Consider the following 20446-nt stretch of genomic DNA (forward strand, 5'->3'; position numbering starts at 1 on the left):
CTAAACTTGGATTTCTGCTGATCTTCTGGCTTATACCCCCCTAATTTCACATGTCACACCATCATCTGACCTTTCCCTGTGGGAATTCATAAAATTAGAGGGAAAATTAAAATTAAAATTAAGCACATCTTAACAAAGGTCTGCTCCTGAGCAGGGCAGGGTGTATTTGGGGGACAAGCAGAGATGTCCCTGTACAGCTGGGAAGGGAAGGGATTTAGGGTTCGGTGAAAAATCTTTGTTTCCTTGGCAATAATCACCAGGTGCTGCAGCAGCTCTGGGTTTGCCACTCGTGGTACAGTGAGGGAATAAGTTCAGGTTTAATAATCCATCATTTTGAACAGGAACTGAGCAAAACAGGAGAAGGGTGAAGGGTATTGTTTGGATAAGGAAGGGGGAATGAAGTTGTGCCAGGGGAGGGTCAGGTTGGATTTTTGGGAAAGGTTTTTCCCCCAGAGGGTGCTGGCACTGCCCAGGCTCCCCAGGGAATGGGCACAGAGGCTGCCAGAGCTCCAGGAGCCTCTGGAAAACCCTCCCAGGGATGCCAGGGTGGGGTTTGGGGTGTCTGGGCAGGGCCAGGAGCTGGATCTTGGCACCTGGGGCTGTTTCTGATCCTTGTGGGATCTTTCCAGCTGAGGATATTCCATGATTCTGTGATCCCATGAACTGAGCTGGTGTCACAGCTGAGCATCAACAGCAGCCCTGGGTCCTCTCCCTCACCCACCTCTGGCTGTTCCAAAGGCAGCTTTGAGCATGAAGAAACATTTCCAAGCATTCCCCTTCTGCCTCTGCAATATTTTTTGCATTAATGCTGCTTTTCTTCCCATCTTCCCACCAGAAAAACTGCTGGTGATAAAACAGAGGATGCAATGGAGTGGCTGGGTAACATATGGTGTTCATCAAACAGTACCCAAAGAGATTCCAGTGTGAATCAGCAAATGTTCATAAATTGGGCACCTGAATAATAATTCATAGCAAGCCACCTCGGTGTCTTTCCATCAAATATTGATGACCTGTTACTTTTACTGCAGTTGCACCTAGAAGCTCTTAGGTGCAAATTAAAATCCAGAAGTGGCATAAAGCAAAAAAAAATATAAAAAGACCATCTCCAACCCCAAAGGCTTCAGTGTAGATAAATACACAGGAAAAAACAGTCAGTAAAATACAGAATAGCAAAGGGGAGAAGCTTTGAAAGCTCCATCTTAGCCCCTGTGGATTCTGGTTACAGCTTTTCCACTGAAGTTTGGTCATGCCTCAGATTTTTCATCCCTGTATTCTTCATGATGAATTGAGACCTTGATAATTCCCATCTCTCTCATTTAGCCACTAAGAGGGGTTTGTACCCACTCAGGAGCTGGCAGTGTCACGTTTGATCTGAAGAAATGCTGCTCTGAAACAATATTTCAATGGCTGGGCAGGCTGAGGATGGAATGGCTCTTTTAATGGATCAAAAAGGAGCTTAGCAGAGAGAAAATCTGCTAAATAAAAGCTCCTGAGTTGTTTGAAACAGGTCACGCTACCTAACAACAATTAGAGCGAGCAGTAAATAAGACACTCAGGCAGAATTTGTGTAACAGCACAAAGAACTCCACTGTAATTAGTTTAGTGGGGAAAGGAATGAAAAAAAAATGTTTTTAAAAAGTGAGAAATTTCCAGCTGTCCTGAGGTCTGGGATAGGAGAGGGATGGGAAGACAGAGCACAGCAGAAAATCGAGATGATGCATTTCAAATGCAAGAAGACAAACAACAAATGTGAAATGCTGCCCTGGGTGCCAAGAACAGCAAAATTGCCCTAAACTCCCTCAGAGCCAGGACTGTGTGCCCTGGGTGGGTTCAGGGGGCTGCACTTTGTCCTCTCCCATTTCTCTCCCAAATCAGGGAGCTGTGATGCACAAGGCTGTGGGAATATTGTCTTTAATGGGCTTTGGATCAAGCTCTGACAAATGGTTTAAAAAGAAGCTGTGAAAGGCACGCCTCACCTGCTGGAAACCATTCCTTTTCACAACATTTGAGGCTGTGTGAAGGCTATAGATAATAATTCTTAGCAGCTGCATCACAAGACGAGGTAATTCCAAGTGCTGTGACGAGACAGAAAAGTTTAACTTGTCCAACACAATGCAAGGAGAATATTCTGCCTGCCAGGAAAACTGGACTTCTCTCAATAAGTAAATAAGTGCCTGTCAAGGGCCCAAAAGCACAAGATGTGAAGCAGATCTGATAAATGCAGAGCTGTGAAAGAAGGAGGAGAAGGAAGAACTCAGGGCCCAGCTGAGTTCATAAAGCTCTGAGGCACCAAGGGATTGCTTAAGCCCAGCCTAACTCTAGGCTGGCATTTCTAATTTACAAAATGCTTAAATCCTGATCAGAGTCCTGCTTTCTCCTGTCCTCCTGCCTGGTGCTACCTCTGGGTGAGCAGCTCAATTAAACCAAGCTGCTGGGAGCAAAAGAAGAGATGAAAATCAAGTTCTGACTATTCGTGCAAAGTTCCTGCACAGAGGGCAAGTTGGGAATACACAGAAATATTATTCCATGTGGAATTGTGGAATGGTTTGGGTTGGAAGGGACCTTAAAGATCATCCAGTTCCATGGGCAGGGTCATCTTCCACTGTCCCAGTTGTTCCAAGCCCCATCCAGCCTGGCCTTGGCACTGCCAGGGATCCAGGGGCAGCCTGTGCCAGCATTTTGTCACCAGCAATGTAAAATATTTCTTCCTCATTCCTAATCTAACCTGACCCTCTTTCACTTTAAACCCACCAGATATAAATATTGAAATTCCCCTCTGAGTGCCTCCATCAGGGGATGAGCTCCATGTGCAGGCAGGAAAACAAACATCTTCCCTGGGATCTGCTGGAGCCAGAGCTCCGTGTGACGTTCAAAAAGAAGAGTTTGCAAAGTTTGTGCAGAAGCCAGAGGCTGTGGGGAAGAGGTGAGAGCTCATTAAAATTGTCACACATACTTTTTTAAGCAAAGAACTTGAGAAATCAAGCAGGGATGATAGGTGCAGCTTTTAATTAACCAGGCCAAACAAAGCATCTCCGGGCGTGTTGTCTCGTGTGAACAAAAGATTGTTGATGGCTATTTGCTTTGATCTTAAGAGCATGAAAGAACAATATGTATTTAACAAGGCTGAGGGAAGAAATAAAATCTGAGAAAAGAAAGAGGTGTCAAGTCATTAGATTTAAAAGTGCAGCAGGGGTAGCTTTGTGCACTGCTGCATTGTTCAGCCAATGTGTTTTTGGGAGAGGGGGATGTTAATTCATGGATATGAAATGCATGGATTCAAACAGCAAAGGGCTTTGAAATCCCCATCAAAATCTTGAGCTGGATCCGTGTAAAACTGGGTGGATTCTGCAGCTTTCAGCACTGCCAGAAGGGCAGCTCTCCCTTCGAGGGTGTAATTCTTTTCCAAATAAAGTAACCCTGGTACTTTGTACAGATTCCCTCTCCTTGTCTCCTGTCTGCTCTCACATCTGACACCTCCCAGCCTTATTGAAGCCTCATCACGGCGCTCTGCTGATAAAAAGAGAGGAATCTGGATCTGATGAAATCAGAGGCAAAGTAATTTTTATTATCTGAGAAATCCTATTTGAAACCATGTCTGCTCAGCCTCCCTTTGCTGCTCAGGAGCAAACCCCCTCTTTATTTCCAGGCTGTGCAAAGAGATATATTGTTTATAAATTTCTCCAGACATGCTGCCAGACACTGAGACAATATCTGACTCCTCTAATTTTACCAAGATTGAGGAGCAGGAGAGGCTGCATTAAAAAACTACAAAGGGAAGTGAGTGAGGGGCAGAAGGATGAGCACAACTCCCAAACGAGTTGGAATTAGCAGTGATTTATGCAGATGGAAATGTGAGCAAAGTTTGGCTGAGTGAATGACTTGTCCCTGCTGCTGACAGCCCTGGTATTTTTGAAAAGGTCCCACTGAATCCCATCTGAGATCTGACTGTCTGTATCATATGTTAATGATCTTTGTACCTGTTTATTCTATTCTGAGCATAATTTGTATGCTAATAGTGTTGCCATTTAATAAACTGAGCTTAAAAAGATTTTCCTTATCTGCATGCTGATATAAATGAGCTTCAGGGTTGACTGACAATTAACTGGGAATCAAATAAATGTCATTATAATCTTTTAACTATTTGGATCAAAACACAATCCAGCTGAATACTCTTATTAAAATATTGTAGAAAATAATATTATTAGAAATTATTAAACGTGACGCTAGAACTCTTCCATCCTATTTCTTAAAATTCTCCCTCTCTTCCTAAAAATAGAATTATTTTTGCATCAAATCCCTGCAATTGGGACCACAAATATTTATTTATGTAAATATATACAGCCATCTGAACTGAGCTGTACTCCATCATACAGATTCCAGAGAAAACACAGGATTTTCAGGAGCTGCTGCTGCCTTTAACATAAAATAGCAAAAATTGTTTTGCTCTGTCTGTAACACACTCAAGGATTAAATGTGAGGCAGATGTTCCTCTGCGATGGCCAAAGGAAAAAAGTGACAAAAGCACCCAAATGTGCCCAAATGTCTTGTGGTGACACGTCCCAGAGCTGGCAGCCAGGGAATACTGGGCAACAGCACCTCTGTGTGTATGGGAAAGAAAAGCAGAAAAGGAGCAGAACTGCCAAATAAAACAGCTGCCAATTTCTTTATCTTCCAAGTTCTGCTGGTTTTATGAAATCTTTGTAACTCCACTACATCAGACAAAAGCTGTTCCAGTGCAGGATGGGATGTCCACACTGCCACTATTCTAATCCCACCATTAATCATCATTTTTATGATCCAGGCACTATCAGGAGCTCTGACTCAGCCCTTCACACAACAAAATTCACTCCAGATGTAAAACTAAGCCCTTAATATGGGATTTTAGTAGAATTTAACCAGTACAGAAGGGCCTGAATTGCCCTCTGTGTGGGAGTTCCATTCACTTGCAGGAAGCTGCTTCCCTCTGCTTGTCAGAACACATTTCAGGAGCACAAGAACAATAAAACCTACAGGTAACCTTAAGGAATTCTGTCCAGACAACAAGCAGCTGACACCAGCATGGCCCTGCTTGGATTTCAGAAACCCTGGAATAGAATCAGAGACCAAAAACCCCCAAAACAGAATCAGAGAATGCCAGGATGGTTTGGAGTGGAAGGGACCTTGAAGCTCATCCCATTCCACCCCTGCCATGGGCAGGGACAAATTCCCCCACCCCAGGGTGCTCCAAACCCCATCCAGCCAGGTTTCCTGCAGCTCCAGGGGGAGCCCAACCAACAGGCACAAGAAATTAGTGCATGTTTTCCAAATTCTGAGCATGTTTTCCAAATTTGGTGCATGTTGTCCAAATTTGGAGCATGTTTTCCATATTTGGTGCACGCTTTCCAAATTTGGTGCAGGTTTTCCAAATCTGGTGCATGCTTTCCAAATTTGGGGCATGTTTTCCAAATTTGGTGCATGCTTTCCAAATCTGGTGCATGTTTTCCATATTTGGTGCATGCTTTCCAAATTTGGTGCATGCTTTCCAAATTTGGTGCATGTTTTCCAAATTTGGGTCATGCTTTCCAAATTTGGTGTATGCTTCCCAAATCTGGTGCAGGTTTTCCAAGTTTGGTGCATATTTTCCATCCCACACTGGCATTTTTGGATGCTGCAGCAATACCATCAGCAGCAACAATGTGCATGGCAGCACAACTTGGACTGGAAGAGAAGCACAGAAGGTAGAATTCTCTCATCACTTTTTTTTTTTTTCCTGCAAACTCCTAATTAGGAACCTTGATTCCCAGCCTGCTCAGTGGAAAAAGATCCACTGAGATTGTCTGGATTTGGATGGAATCCTGAACATCCATCAGAAAATGTGCATGGAGCAGGGACAGGACACTGGAAGGGGGAGAGGGCACAGCACTGACACTCACTGGAGATTGGATTATTGCAATTCCTTTTGAAGGGAAGAGAGGCAGATTTCCTGGGACATCTCAGCAAGCAGGACAGCCCCTTGGAAAGGCTTCCCTTAACAATGCTGTCATAACTTGAGTGGGAGCATTTTCAAATTGCATCAGAGAGGTGCCCTGCAGAGGGGAGTTGGAATAAATCCTCTTTTTCACGTGAGAACATCCGCTTCATTTACTTCCTCCACGCTCCCATTACCTGGTGTGCTAAACACTGGCACTGAGCACTCAGCAGTGCAGGGTGAAATTAGGTTTGTTGGCTGGTTCTGTTGTGAAACTCTCCAAGAAGAGAGAAAAGAAAGGAAAAACCCTTTTCTGCTGTCTTCCCCTGCTCCAATATCCTCTGGCTGCTGCCTGGGTCAGGTAGCAATGGGGGTCCCCTCCTGCCTCCTCGTTACTCTGCAGTGCCTTGACTTCAAATGGAAACAGAACAGAGCGAGAAGAAAGGGGGAAAACAAAGGAAAATAAGATAAAGAAGAAAAAAAATAAAGTATTTCTTTTTTTCTTCCCATCATCTGTGCTCGTTCTTCCTTCTCCTTATCTCCCTCCTCATCTTTCAGTCAAAGTTTCCATTCCCCTGCCTTCACTCTCAGCGTGGGGAACAAGAATAAAATAACCAGAAAGATGGAGAAGAAGGGAAGACTGAAAGCACTTCAGGAGAGTTTGGGGTGTTTTCTGACAAGCCTTTGGTTGTAAAACTTCTGCCAAAATCAGCAGTTCTGGTGATTCCTGTGGCTGCTGCCATGTGTGATGTTCCTCCAAAATCCAGTGGCACTGGAAAATGCCTACAACCAACACCAAAACCAGACAAACCCCAAAACCAGACAAACTTCCCTGCTGAGAGCAAATAAATCCTCAGTAAATGCATTGGAACTGCCTCTCCCAGTTCTCTGCAATTCCCTTCTGTTTTCTGTCTGAAACCAGGACCAATGGATATTTTTAGCTAGAAAATCCATCCTGCAGCTCTCAGCATTCCCTGGGGAATGGTGTGATGGTGGGGCTTGTCTGGTTAGCACCAAATGTGCTGTGACACTGGGGTTTCAGAGATAAAAAAACACCTCTAAACAGCAACCCCAGGTTTGTAGGAGTCTTAAAGAGTAACTTCAGACCAAACACTGGAAACAGGCAGGTAAATCCGTCCTTTTAATTCCTGTCAGTCTGTTTGTAAGCAAGGAATGGAGCTGAAGTGATGAATCAAATTTAGCAGAGGTGGAATCAATCCCAATGGTTCTCCAGGCAAAAGTGGGATTTCATCAACAGATAAGCTTAATTTGTATTCGTGTTGACTTTCAGCAGTGGTGTCTGAGATAGCTGGAATTGCTCTGATTGCTGGTGCCCACACTTCAAGTGCTCTATTTAAATACTAAAATAGGAAATGAACTTCTTTACAAGCACACAGACACTGATAAACTAGAAGGGTTAAGGCATCTCATCAAAGCTATGCAAAACTGGAAAAGCAAGGAGGATAAAAACAGAGACACACTTAATCCAGGCTTCAAAAAACAGACTTAAAAAATAAAATAATAGTAAAATTACTAGTCACCCAACTGCATTGCTGTAGAAAGCTGGGAATAGAACAGTAAGTTCTGGAATATCATAAGAAAAATAGATTTTATATGGAACTTGGTATCTGCATGCAAATATCTGGGGTATTTTGTGTGCAAGCAGGGGGTGAGGAAAGCAGGGTGGTTTGTGGCACTAAGCAGCCTGGCTCCTCTTTGCCTGTGCCACTCATCTGCTTTGACTTAGGGCAGTTGTGGTTTTTTTCAGACACTGTGGATGGATTTCATTCCCTCAGCTTTGCTCAGCTAAGTTTGGTGTCTCATTTGAGAGGGAGGCACCTGCCAAGAACAAGTAAATAACTCCCTTAGGCTGCATATTGACTTCAGCTAAAGAATAGTCAAGTGCCATCAATCTCCTCCTTTGTTAGCAGACTAGTGCAAATTTTAGAATTTTCTATCCATTTGGTCTTGATTCCTCCCCAAGCAGATTTTTTTTTTAATTTATTTTTAAGGATAACGGATATTCTGAAGCTAAACCAACAGCATTGACATTCTGGTAATTGAAATGCTTCCCTGAAGTTTGCTGAACTGTCCTGACACATTTCTGCTCAAATTGGCTGGAGCTGAGATGCTGTTTCACAGACAATGCATTTTGTGTTTGATCAGGCCATTGAGTGAGGACTTCTCCTGTTTACCAATAATCACAGCACAAGAAGAGCTGGGAGGGACCCACAAGGATCAGAATCCAACCCCAAAATCCCACCCTGGGCATCCCTGGGAGGGTTTTCCAATCTCTCCTGGAGCTCTGGGGCTGTGCCCATTCCCTGGGCAGTGCCAACACCTTCTAGGGGAAGAACCTTTCCCAAAAATCCAACCTAAACCTGCCCTAACACCGCTCCAGCCATTCCCTGTCCCAGGGAACAGAGATTGGAGCTGCCCCTCAGGAGGAGCTGCAGACTTTTTAACTCCCTGTCTGTCTAATTCTAATTTGTCTAATTCTAATTTGTCTAATTCCACAGACACAAAACAATCCTTTACCCAAATAACCAAAAAAAAAAAAAAAAGTTTAAATGTGTTAAAATGCTGCTGGGTTTGGAATCTGGCTGTGAGCAGTGGAAGAGCAGAAGGAAAGCACAAGCAAGGGGTGGCCCAGTGTGGGGTGGGAGAACAGATCCTGAGGATATAGATCCTAAGGAACAGATCCTAAGGAAATCTACTGGGTCCTGGCTGCTCCCCTGGCAGCAGGAGAACCCCTGAGCCTGGGCTCCAAGGGGCAGCTCCAGGAACTCAGCAATTCCCAGATATTCCAAGGACTCAGCAATTCACACTCTTCAAGAAATCAGCAATTCACAGATACTCCAAGAACCTCAGCAATTCCCAGATACTCTTCAAGAACTCAGCAATTCCCAGATACTCCAAGAACTCAGCAATTCCCAGATAATTCCCCCACCCATCACAACATCTGCTCCACTCACTTTCCATGGAATTTAAGAAATGCAGCTTCCCACCTCATTGCTTTCCCATGTTTCCTCAGATTAATGGCAATAACCTGAGTGTAAAACACCAGAACCAAGAGTGCCACAGGACACAGAATTCACCAGCTGTATTTATGGCAGAGGATCCATTCCCATCCCTCACAGAGCTGGGACTGAGCTGTGTCCTACCAGCAAGGCTTGGAGCCAACAAGTATTGAGCATATTTTATGATCTCTAAATGCACTTCTTGTCCGGGCCCCCAAAAACAATTTAAATTATGAATATTTGCTTATTACTGATTATTAATGCATGGAAAGTGCTGTATATGACTAATGCATTCTTCCAGCCTACCTCATTTCTCAGTTTTCCCTCAGCTCTCCTCATTGAAATTCCGAGTGAAGTGAATCCCATATGTTTCCATGCATTCACTGCAGGGCTCAGGGATGCTCAGCCCAGGCTGGGGGAATAGCACCTCTCTCTGGCAAAGCAAAACCAGCCCCAATTCCCTTCCATTAAAATGCTCCCATCAAAAGGAATTTTTGTAAAAGAAGTTTTCCATGAGAGTCCCAAATCTGAATTCACTGAAGGCACAAAGACGTTTGTGATGAGACTGGTGTCTAGACTTGAAAATTTGTTTTATTTAATATATGAATTGTTCCTTTCTTCTCTTCTGTTCCCTCAGTTGGATACGAGGGGATAGAAGCGAGGAGAGAGATGAAGGAAGCTCCTGTTGCATGCACTGAGGATGTGACACACATGAAAATAGCTGAGATCTGTGTCAGACTCCACGGGAAGGGAGTTTGGAGCACACAAAGCTTGGCTTTTGTTGTGTTTCCTTGCTACACTGAGCTCAAACCCCCAGCACACGCCAGGAAAAGTTCTTTATCCCAGCTGTCCCTTGCAGAAGTGGCATTGCTACCCAAACCCCATTTCTGCAGATTTTGACCCAAAGAAGGAGGATAATTGCCCAAGAGAGCACCTGAAGCTGAACTGGTGGAAATCACAGGAGGAGGGAGCAGGGAAAACCAGCAGGAGGAGCCACTGTGGGATTCCCTTGGATTCCTGCAGCTGATAACCTGGAATTCCCTCTCAGGTGCCAACACCATGGACAAATCCCATTACTGGGGCCTGAACCCTGCCAATAACAGTGGAATGGAGTTATTGCTGAAAATTTGGAAGGGAAACTCAATGGAGAGGGCTGGGAATGATAAACAGGTCTGGAACTGGTATGTCCAGGTTTTATTTCACCATCTAACATTAAAAAAATATTATTTTGGCATTTTCTGCAGGATTTACATGTGTGCTTCAAGTGCAATGAAGTGTTTTACAGAAATGAGAGCAGACAAGCTGCTGAAGAGCTGAGCAATGGAGCCACAAAAAGGATGGGAAAGACAAATGGGGCTGGGGAAAACTCTGCCCTGAAGAGGGGCCTGAGGGCTGAGGACCTTCACTGCTGAACCCCAGCAAGAAATGCAGAAAATTACCCTTCAAAAATTTTTAAGATATTTTTCAGAGAGCAAGGGCCCAAATACTGCAGCTTTGGAAACTTAAAATTGACCTCAAGAACTCAGAAGAAATCTAATTAAAAATATTTAATTGTGGATATATTAATATGGAAAATCTAATAATTAGTGCTCCTATTTAGCACACTTCTCTTTACACACTTGCAAACTGAATTTAATGTAATCTCCTGTGATATCAAGAGTTCAGCTGATCAGGGAGAGTGGTTACCATGTATTCAGGACTATCAGGAATAAACTATTATCAGGAGTGAAAGGAAAAAGAGGAAAATGAAGGAATATTTTTTCCCCTTTGGGTGGAATAGGTCTGGTTTCATGATTTCTTTAACAAAAGATTAAATTTGTCTAAATAATTTAAAAGCAGCTGCATGATCTGACTTATTTAAGAATGAGCCATCGCAGAACTGGAAGGGATTGGTTTTCCCTTTTTTTAGCAACTATAACCCTACCAAATATTTTAAAAAAGGCCAATAAAAGAGCCCATAAAGGTTATAATTGCAGCACGATAAAATGGGAGCAGAAATAGGCTTTGTCAGGGTTTAATCATATCTGTGGAGAAAGGCAGACCATGTTCCCTCTCTTTTTATGTGTAATTCCAGCACTTTAATTAGCCATGTACTTTACAGCCACACGAACCCTTATTTCATTTTGTTTTCTGTCAGGGAGATCTCTGGACTAACACTGTACTGCTGATTTATCTCCCATCCTTTTTAAACCACGGCATTAGCCAGTTTGTCATTTAATAATCAAACAGCCTCATAAATTCCACTTTGCACCAGTGGCCACACTGGCAATAATGTGCATGCAGAGAGTTTAAACTCTGCCTCCTTTGTAAATCCTGCTCCTGTTATTTGCTCCCGCCCAGCAGCAGGAGCCTTCTGGGATACTCAGAAATTACAGTGTGCTCAGAATTATTGTTAGTAAATTAATACAGGAGCACAAGTAAATACTGTACAGAGTGTGTAAATATTTCTTATATCAGTAAATCAGGTGGGGAATATCAGAGTAGTGGAACCTCAAGATCCAGGCTTAGTTCAGCCAATGGAATAGGCAACACAATCAAAATGCAATCAGAAGACAAATAGAGATTTGTTTAAACACTGGTTAGAAAAGTGTTTTCCATCGTGAGTGGTTAAAATGAAAATAAAATGGCCACTTCTTAAAGGGGGAAAAGCCATTGGAAAGTTCTCTTTGGCCATGGGATGGATTGCTCACCCAAATTTCTCACTTCCACCGCCAGCACCTATGTAAAATTCTCAGATTTGCTCCTTCTTTCATAAATACTCCTGTGATTTATCTCTATTGTACATTCCTGCAGTGTGGCATAGGGAAACAATTCTCTGTGCCACCGTTTGGGATAATGTTTTAGAGAATTATCATCATTCTAAGTCTGATGTGACCCAAAGTAACCTCGTTGAGCAAGTGGTCCTGTGTGAAAATCTGTGCTCAGCTGCCAGAGCTTCATGAATTACTGATTATAGATTTCAAAGGCTGACAACAGAAGGTGACAAGAGAGGGTTGCTGTTATATTTGTGAGCTGAAAGAGATGCTGAGGAGGACTCTCAGACATTCTCAGCACTTCTGAAGACACTGCTGCCCATTTCATCCATCTGTCTCCATTTGTGTATGGAAATATCCTCAGGCCTGTATGCTACTGACAGAAATGAGGGATATTTTATGCAAGACCCTTTGATTTTAATATTCCCCCATTTAATTGCCATTAGTGTGGAATTATAGAATTATGGAGAAGCCTGAGCTGGAAGGGCTCAGAGGGATCATGGAGCCCAACTCCATGGGGATTGCCCACCCCAACAACCCCACCCTGTGCTATCAGTTTCTCTGGGTCTGGACTGAAGGCACTTGAGAGGGTAGTTCATATTTGGACTCAGGTGTTTATTATTTCTTATCAGTAAAACAGAAGTTTTACCAGTTTTATCAGTAAAAGAGAAGAACAACCATGAGTTTGGCAGCTTTTCATTGGGAGGCACAAAATGGCCAACAATCTCTTGTTACAATGTCTCCTAAAACTAAATTATCCAATTAAGAACTGACACCTGGATTATTTTCCATTTAAACCCAATAACTGATCCCAAAGAGCTGCAATGCAGACTTTGCTGCCCAATGACAAAATGCCACCCAAACCCATGGAGAAGAAGGAAGAAGAAGCATGAAGAAGAAACCCAGGATGACACCCTGTGCCCTCCATCTTGCTGCCATCCTCAACATACTAAAAATCCCAAAACCTCAATTTCTCACCCAGTGACACACCTACACTGCTCTCTATAATCTATTTCACACTTTTGTGGGTTCCAGTCTATCTTGAAGTCTGGGAAATTTTCTCCATGAATGAGGGTCAGAGTCAGTGCTGCCCTGAGGTCAGGGCACCCCAGAGCAGACACAGAAATATTCCCTGTGTGCTCTGGGTTTCCACCCTGTGCCTGAGGGCATTGAAATACAATAATGGAGATGCTTGCTGGCAGCTCAGCCATGAGGAATTGGCTCTCACCAAAGCCCACCTGACCCAAAGCAGTTGGTGAGGCCTTGTCACTGCTGGGCCAGCAGCTCAATCCTGCCTGTACGAGAGCGACAGGATGGGAGGCCAGGGGTTATTGTCCAGCCTGTAGAGCTGCACAGCAACTCTGCCCCAGCCTGGGGGCACATCCCACCTCTCTGGCTGTCTCCTGGTGAGGCTGATTCCCTCCAGCCCATGCTGGCCATGGATTAAGGGATGCTGAGCACAGACGGACAGATCACGCCATCATCACCCGCAGCTCACCCCGCTTTGCACCCACAGAGCTCCAGAGCCACCCTAAACACAAAGAGGCTTCTGGCATTGCCACCAACGAGCTGCCAAGAGCAATCCTGAGCCAGCTGGGCTCCAATCAGCTCTAAATGATGTCAAAGCAGAGGAAATGCAGCGGCCCAGCCGCTGGTTGCTGCCCGTACCTTTTGTTGTGGCGCAGAACCTCCGCACCCTTTCTCCAGGAAACAGCGGCTCTGGGAGAAGCACTGGGCTTACAACTGATTGTAACTTCCCCTCCAACCTGCACAACAGACAGCTTCTTCACGGGGTTTCTGGAAAAATCCGGGGCTGCAGCTAAAGAGAGAGAGAAGGAAGAAGAGGTGTTACTAAAGGAACTTGCCAGATTTTTCTCTTTGAGTTCAGCCAGAAGATTCAATGATTGTTTTGGCTTTTAGATTTCTGCAAAAGTAAATCTAAATCTAACATTAAAAATGCATCTAAGTACCAAAGAATTCTAATTCTGTTTCTAAAGCTGTCTACCTACCTAGAGCTGTGTCCTCTGACAAACTTTCCTGAGGAAATCTGGAGACTGGGAGAAGTGATCTATCCATGATGGAAAACAAGATTATCTGAGCAGGATAAACTTCACACTCCTGATTCAGCCACATATATTCATCTGCAGAGAGTACTCTGTCATAAGCACAGTTCTGTTCTGGCTTTCTTTTCAGAGATCTACTCTGTTTTCTGAAAATATGTTTATTTTTCCAGCAGCTTATGTGAAAATTCATTCTTGAACCGGGAGAAAACACAAGGCACTGGGTGCTCCTGAAGTCTGTGTTTTACCAGCTCTGATATTTGGCTGTTGAGCAAACTTTACATTTTGAAGTTTAGAACAGAATACTTTTACAATATATGAGCAAGCTCCATTCATGTTCATCTCTGGTTGTCATTAATGAGATTCCCTGTTCCATGTTTCTTGTTTATGTCCATATTTGCCATATGCTCTTTGTTTATAGCTAAAGCTATTTTCCCTGCTTTCTGAAATAACTTTAAAAACCTGCAGAATAACCATTAATAACTCAAACTAAGCGAGAAACAGCATTCATTAAACTGGTGTATATGTGATAATAAAAAAGATCATGCATGGATTAGATTCTTTCCCTAAACAAAGCATGAAATAAAACTAAAAAAACCACATTTCCATATGGGCAAAAAGCAAAGAAATATCAGGTTTGAACTGCCAGGTTTCATCTCCTCTTTTGTTAAATTCAAACATTTTTCAACAAGTGTCCTTTTTACTGGTACCTGCACATTTCAGTGACATTTACTCACCAATCACCCTCAGCTCAGCATTGGCATAAATGGTGTCATATTTATTTTCTGCCACGCACTGATAGAGGCCTGAGTCTGACAGATTCAGCATGGGGATGAGGAGAGTCCCATTTTCTATTTGAATTCTTTCCTGATAAGAGAAAAACAAGGAAAAAACATTGACAGAGCCGATGAGTGAACAAACAAAAGGTGTTTTAGTGTCTCACTGATGCACCTGATCAGGATTCAGAAGCAGAAATGTTGCTTTCTTGGGAGCAATGAGGATGGGTGCACCAGAAATGGGATGTGCACTCCTCTGTGTGGTGGTGGTTGTATTTCCAGCCCTCTGAGCTCTTCCAGCTGCTCAGGAAATCCAGGCACATGTTACAGCAGTTTTTCCAGGTTTTCCATGTGTTTCCCTGCACTGCTGAGCTGGGAATGTCATTTTCCTTCTCCATGAAGGTGGCACAGAAGGAGTTCCCTGTAGGGATGCTCCACACTGGGAGCCTGGAGCATCTTCAGGATCCTGAGAGGCAGCACCTCATCCCTGGCTGGTGGGACACCATTCCATCATCCCATCAGCTAAATGAGATGAGGATCACCCTCGGTGATCCAAAAGGCTCCACAGGAGAGGTGCTCCAATAACAGCAACATTTCGAACATCATCACACCCTGAGTCACAGAGAAACGAGCCACAGGAAAAGCTCCACTGAAAGCCAACACTTAAATTCCACTTGGAAAGCCCCAGGCAGCTGCTGAGAGCACAGGGAGAGCATGTGCCTCCTCCAGGCCTGCATTTCTACACACACCAACTTTCTTCAGCAATTCTGCTGAAACAGAGGCAGCTGCACAGTGGGTATATTTGGACCAGAGCTTGGAATTTGGTGTATTAAAAGAAGTTTTACTTGCTCTGCTTTGGAAAACAGAAAAAAAGCCTGTTTCATGCTGCAATCATAACTTAAAGCTAAATATCTTGTGATTTTACAATTACTACCCTCTGGAGACAATAATAGCTGTACTGCAAAGTGGAGCACTGAGGAGGAGAAAAAAAAAAAACAACATTCCCCCAAACAGATGAGTTTGGAAGATACCCAGGGGGAATATAAATCCCATCACCAAGTGCAAGCTGGAACAGCAGATATCACGGGGAGGATGCTGCTTCTCACTCAGCCTGGCTCTCCTGCCTGTGGAGCAGGAATGGAGGAGTTTGGAGTGCACGGTTTGGGGATGCACTCCAGCGTTTGATGAACAGCTACAAGCACCTCAAATGGATTTGTGAAGTGCTGAAAATCTGTCATAGAATGCTAGAATGGGTTGGGTTGGAGGGATCTTAAAGCTTCCACCTCCTGCCATGGCAGGGACACCTCCCACTGTCCCAGGTGCTCCAGCCCCAATGTCCAGCTTGGGCACTGCCAGGGATCCAGGGGCACCACAGCTGCTCTGGGCACCCTCCCAGCCAACAATTCCTTCCCAATATCCCATCTGAACCCACTCTCTGGCAGTTTGAAGCCATTCCCTGTGTCCTGTCCCTCCATCCCTTGTAAATATTCTCTCTCCATCTTTCTTTCAGGCCCTGCAGGGCCACCCTGAGGTCACCCAAAGCTTCTCCTGTGCAGGTGAGCAATGCCAGCTGTGCCAGCCTTTCCTGCCAGCAGAGCTGCTCCATCCCTGGGCTCATCCTGGAGCCTCCTCTGGGCTCTGCAGCAGCTCCAGGGCTGGGGCAGCTCTGCAGGTGGGGGCTCACCTGGGCACAGGGCAGGATCCCCCCTTTCCAGCTCTGGGGGTTCTGGGGTCAGCCCACACATCCAGATGTTTTCCAACACCCCAGCTTTTCCTTGGAGGTCTCCCAACCCCGAACTGACCCAGCCCAAGCTTGTTTAGCTTGGAAATGTGATGAGAGCACAGCCTGGGGCTGCAAGGCTGGTGTGTGGCAAGCTAATTAACAACATTACATTACTTAGCCTCTGATAATTTTTTCCGAGGCTCTGGCTACAGATATCTTTTGCATACTTAGTTTTACCTCCAGGCTGTTTGCTATGCTCTCAATGCATTCTATTTTTACAAACACCCTTTGAATACAAAACCCCCTCTCTGAAGCAAGGCTCGCGTTCCATCCCCATCCCAAATTCCCCACCGTTCCCTTTTGAGCCGGGCAGACAAAGGGAAGAATAAAGCACACGGTGTACAGGAGCAGGGAGGGTGCTGGGGTGAGCAGCCAGGTGGTCAGGCAGAGAGCTTTGACAAAGAGGAGACAATCAGAACCAGCCCCAGGGTGAAAAGCGTCGGGATGTTATTCTTCCTGGGAGAATTCCGACACGCGGGGTGCTGCGACAAACTGAATATTTTATTACATCTCCCTTGTACTTTCCCCTCCAAAGTGTCCATTCTGTCCATTGAGCAATAACATCCAGCACTTTGTTGCCTGAAGAATTGCATTTACAGCACACTGTAAGTACTGTGAAAATGCTGCTTGAAAATGTGTCTGTGAGCGTTTCATTCCTCTTTATTGAAACGCTGCAATTGAAGAGTGACAGACTCTAAATATTGCTGCCTTCAAAGAGAGAGAAACAAGATAATCTCGCTCAGAAAAAGGTGACAATGACTACAATGAGCAGGTTCAGAAAAATTGCAGTCCAGGTAAATTCTGGCTATTTTCCCCAGATGCAGGTTGGGTCTGTTTAGGACTGATCCAGCAGAAAATTATATGGAAGATTGGACCCTACTCCAACAACTTAAAATAAGCACAACTAAATCAAATAAATGCTGGTTCTGCAGCCCAGCAGGTGCTAATTTAGCCCATATGTTCTGGAAATTCTCCTGTATGTGCTCTTGCTAGGCAGGAATTAATCACAGAAAGTTTTTTTTTTTTCCATCCAAGTGAAAATGCCTCGCAGATGAGCCCTTGTGTGCTCCAGAGATGCTGGGTGGGTGCTCCATAAAATTAAAAAAAAATCAAACAAAAATAAGGAAACTTGGCCTCAGCAGAATGCAAAAAGCTTCTTATCACAGATCTCCTCCATGAGGCGGAGGATGGATGGAGCCTGGGATCCCCAGGACTGTGCCTGGAAGCTGGGCTCTCAAAGACCTGGCTTGTCGGATCTCAGCATCTCAGTCCTGAGGTGCCGAGCCACCGAGACCACCCTTGGGGGGCTCGGGAGTCCTGGAATGTTCCAGAAGTGTCTGGTGGCTGGACTTTGATCCCACACAGGAGACGACACCTGTATGAGGACAGGAGGGTTTCACCGGGGTGAATGGTGAAGGGATTGGTTAATTAGAGGGTGAGACACAGGGTTTAGGATTTCTGTACAGGGGGGTTTAGAGAAGTAAGATGGAGGAATTGGGGCGTGTCCTGTCCTTCTTCTTCTTCTTCTTCTCCTCCATCTTCTGTGGTGATGGTGGCACTTTGGGATTGGTCATTACTAAAAGTGCACCCGGCAATAGGAATAAATGGTATTGGGGAAAAATGATAAATATTGTACACGTAACTATGGGTATAAAGATAGGTGACTGTCCGGAGGGGGGACAGTGTGCTCATGGCTGGCTGCTGAGCAGAGCTCTGTCGGGCCGAAAGAAAATCTTTTAGATAAACAATTAATAAACATAAAAATCGAAAGAAGAACTGAAGCCTCTTCTCGTCCTTCGATACGCGGGCTGCCCCAAGGCCACCCCGGGCCTTTCCAGGCCCTTCAAACAGACCAGAAAAACCGACACTGGCTGATTGATGAAGGATCTCAAGGTGGTTCCCAAGTGTTTGAGCTCCAAACTCCCCCTCTCCTCCTGCTCTCCTACCTCCCTTCCCACTTGGTCCTTTCAAGTGACATTTTGCTCTTATCCAGCTCCTCCTTTTACCTTGGCCTCGCTTTCTTTGGGTTATCCTGCTACAAAGCACAGCAAATATTACCCTCAAAAGGAGCTGATTTTCAGAGCTGACTGATTAATTAAGGTGAAGAATTAACTCAGCAGGGGAGCAGCACTCTGCATGAGACCAAAGGTCCACCCAGCTACTGATTTGGAACAGAAACAGAAGAAAAGTGCAATTCAACACTGAGCATTTTGCAATTTCAGCTCTGGAATCCTCTTCCAGTCCTTTGGCATCCTACCAGTCCCCCAAACGGCAGGTTATGTCTACAAATGTATTTAGTGATTCTTTCACCAATTATAATTCGTATTTTTAAGCCTTTCTATACCTACAGCCATATATTGCAGCAGTTAAATAATTTGCATTAAGAAATTGGTGTTTCTCTCTCTCTAAACTGCAATTTCATACATTTCCAATAAGGATGAAGTCCAAGAATTGAGGCTATGAGTTGCAAAGAGTTTGTTTGTGCTATTATATTTACTTTGATATATTAATATTTACCTATTTTGGAAAATTAATTAATATATTGTGAAATTAATATAATGACTAAATAATGAAACAAACAAACAAACAAATGAAAAGATGAGGAAGAAATCAAAGGAGACAGGAATCTTACCTCTGCCATGAGGGGCTGGCCATTTTTTAGCCAGCTGTAGGAAGGGCTTGGTTTTCCTCTTGCCTTACATTCCCAAAATAAACTGTCATAGAGAGACAGAAAGGCATTTTGGATTTTTTTATCCCATTCAGGGGGTGCTGAAAAGAATATGCAAAGCATTTTAAGCAGGAGAAAAAGTATGCTGCCATTAATTAATGAACTGAGCAGGGCTAATTAATATCTGTTCAACACATTTTTATTATACTGCAGGTGAATTCTGTACAACAATTCTCTGGCATTAACTTTGGGGCAAGCTTGGGAAAATTTTAGAAATCAATGGTTCATGGGTAAGGAGTTTGGTTGAGATTTTATCCATTTTTGTGGCCAAAATGTGCAGAAATGGTGATTTTAGATGCCAGAAATCAGGAAAGCACCAAGACATGTCATTTCTGCAAAGTTTCCCTCTGTAGAAATTCACTGAGGTGTAAAAGCAGAATTTGCAGGAGCTCTGTAAACAACTGAGCCTCAAGGGCTGAGCTGGGCAGGAGCTCCCTTGGGAAGGCTCTGACATTCAGAGCAGGTTGGAGGGGAGACCTGGGGAGAATGAATAACACCAAATAAAGCCAAATAACACCAAATAACACCAAATAACACCGAATAACACCTCATTCATGGCAGAGACACCTTCCATTCTCCCAGGCTGCTCCAAGCCCCAATGTCCAACCTGGCCCTGAACATTTCCAGGGGTCCAGGGGCAGCCACAGCTGCTCTGGAATTCCATTCCAGCCCTCCCCACCTTCACAGGGAATGATTTCCCCCAAAATCCCATCCATCCCTGCCCTCTTGTAGTGGGAGCCGTTCCCTGGGTCCTGTCCCTCCATCCCTTTTCCAAAGTCTCTCCTGGAGCCCCTTCAGGTGCCCAAAGATCCTTTAAGGACAGAGTTCCCCCTGCGTAAAAGCATTCGAATTACATTTAATTTGTACTGCTCTCAGGAGGGATCACACAAAAAGCAGTGTCCAGGAAAGAATCTCTATTTTTTGGACACAGCCTTCCTTCCTCCAGAGGAAAACCCCCAGAGAACAGAGAAGGAGCAAGAGGAAATCAATTACAGAGATAATTCACCAGCACACTCCTAATATGACAAAAAAACCTCATGCCAAGGCTTCATGAGTGCTGTTTATACATTGCTCCATGAACAGCTATTAATTAATGTACAAAGCACAGTTAATAAGCACATTGTTTTAGATTGAATTAACTGATCATAATTTTATAATTGCCTGTGCTGTTATCAATCACGGCCAGGTAATCTACTGAACTTAAATTTAATAGAACTGTTTGATTGACGTGGGGAAAAAAATTAGTGAGCAACAAGCGCAAAATCTACCCCCTGAAAGCAAGGAAATAATGAAATATTTAAACCAGCAGCAGACTGTTCTATTCCTGGCATATATCTTGATATTAGCCATGGCTGCAGGAGCCTGGGAGCTTATCAGCA

At 44.2% G+C, this 20446-nt stretch overlaps 1 protein-coding gene across 2 annotated transcripts in view; it reads right to left on the reverse strand.

The window, feature by feature from the left end:
• Positions 1-20446, reverse strand: part of CNTN6 (contactin 6) — a 131788-nt gene that overhangs the window by 21006 nt on the left and 90336 nt on the right. For both annotated transcript variants that reach the window (XM_064724073.1, XM_064724072.1), the window contains exons 9-11: positions 18972-19108; positions 14518-14647; positions 13389-13539 (exon numbers count right to left, since the gene is read on the reverse strand). In XM_064724073.1, coding sequence (XP_064580143.1) covers positions 13389-13539; positions 14518-14647; positions 18972-19108 — 418 coding nt within the window. The remainder of the gene's footprint in view (positions 1-13388; positions 13540-14517; positions 14648-18971; positions 19109-20446) is intronic.

The sequence above is a fragment of the Zonotrichia leucophrys genome, chromosome 12 (genome assembly GCF_028769735.1).
Source record: "Zonotrichia leucophrys gambelii isolate GWCS_2022_RI chromosome 12, RI_Zleu_2.0, whole genome shotgun sequence".
NCBI classification, from domain to species: Eukaryota; Metazoa; Chordata; class Aves; order Passeriformes; family Passerellidae; genus Zonotrichia; species Zonotrichia leucophrys.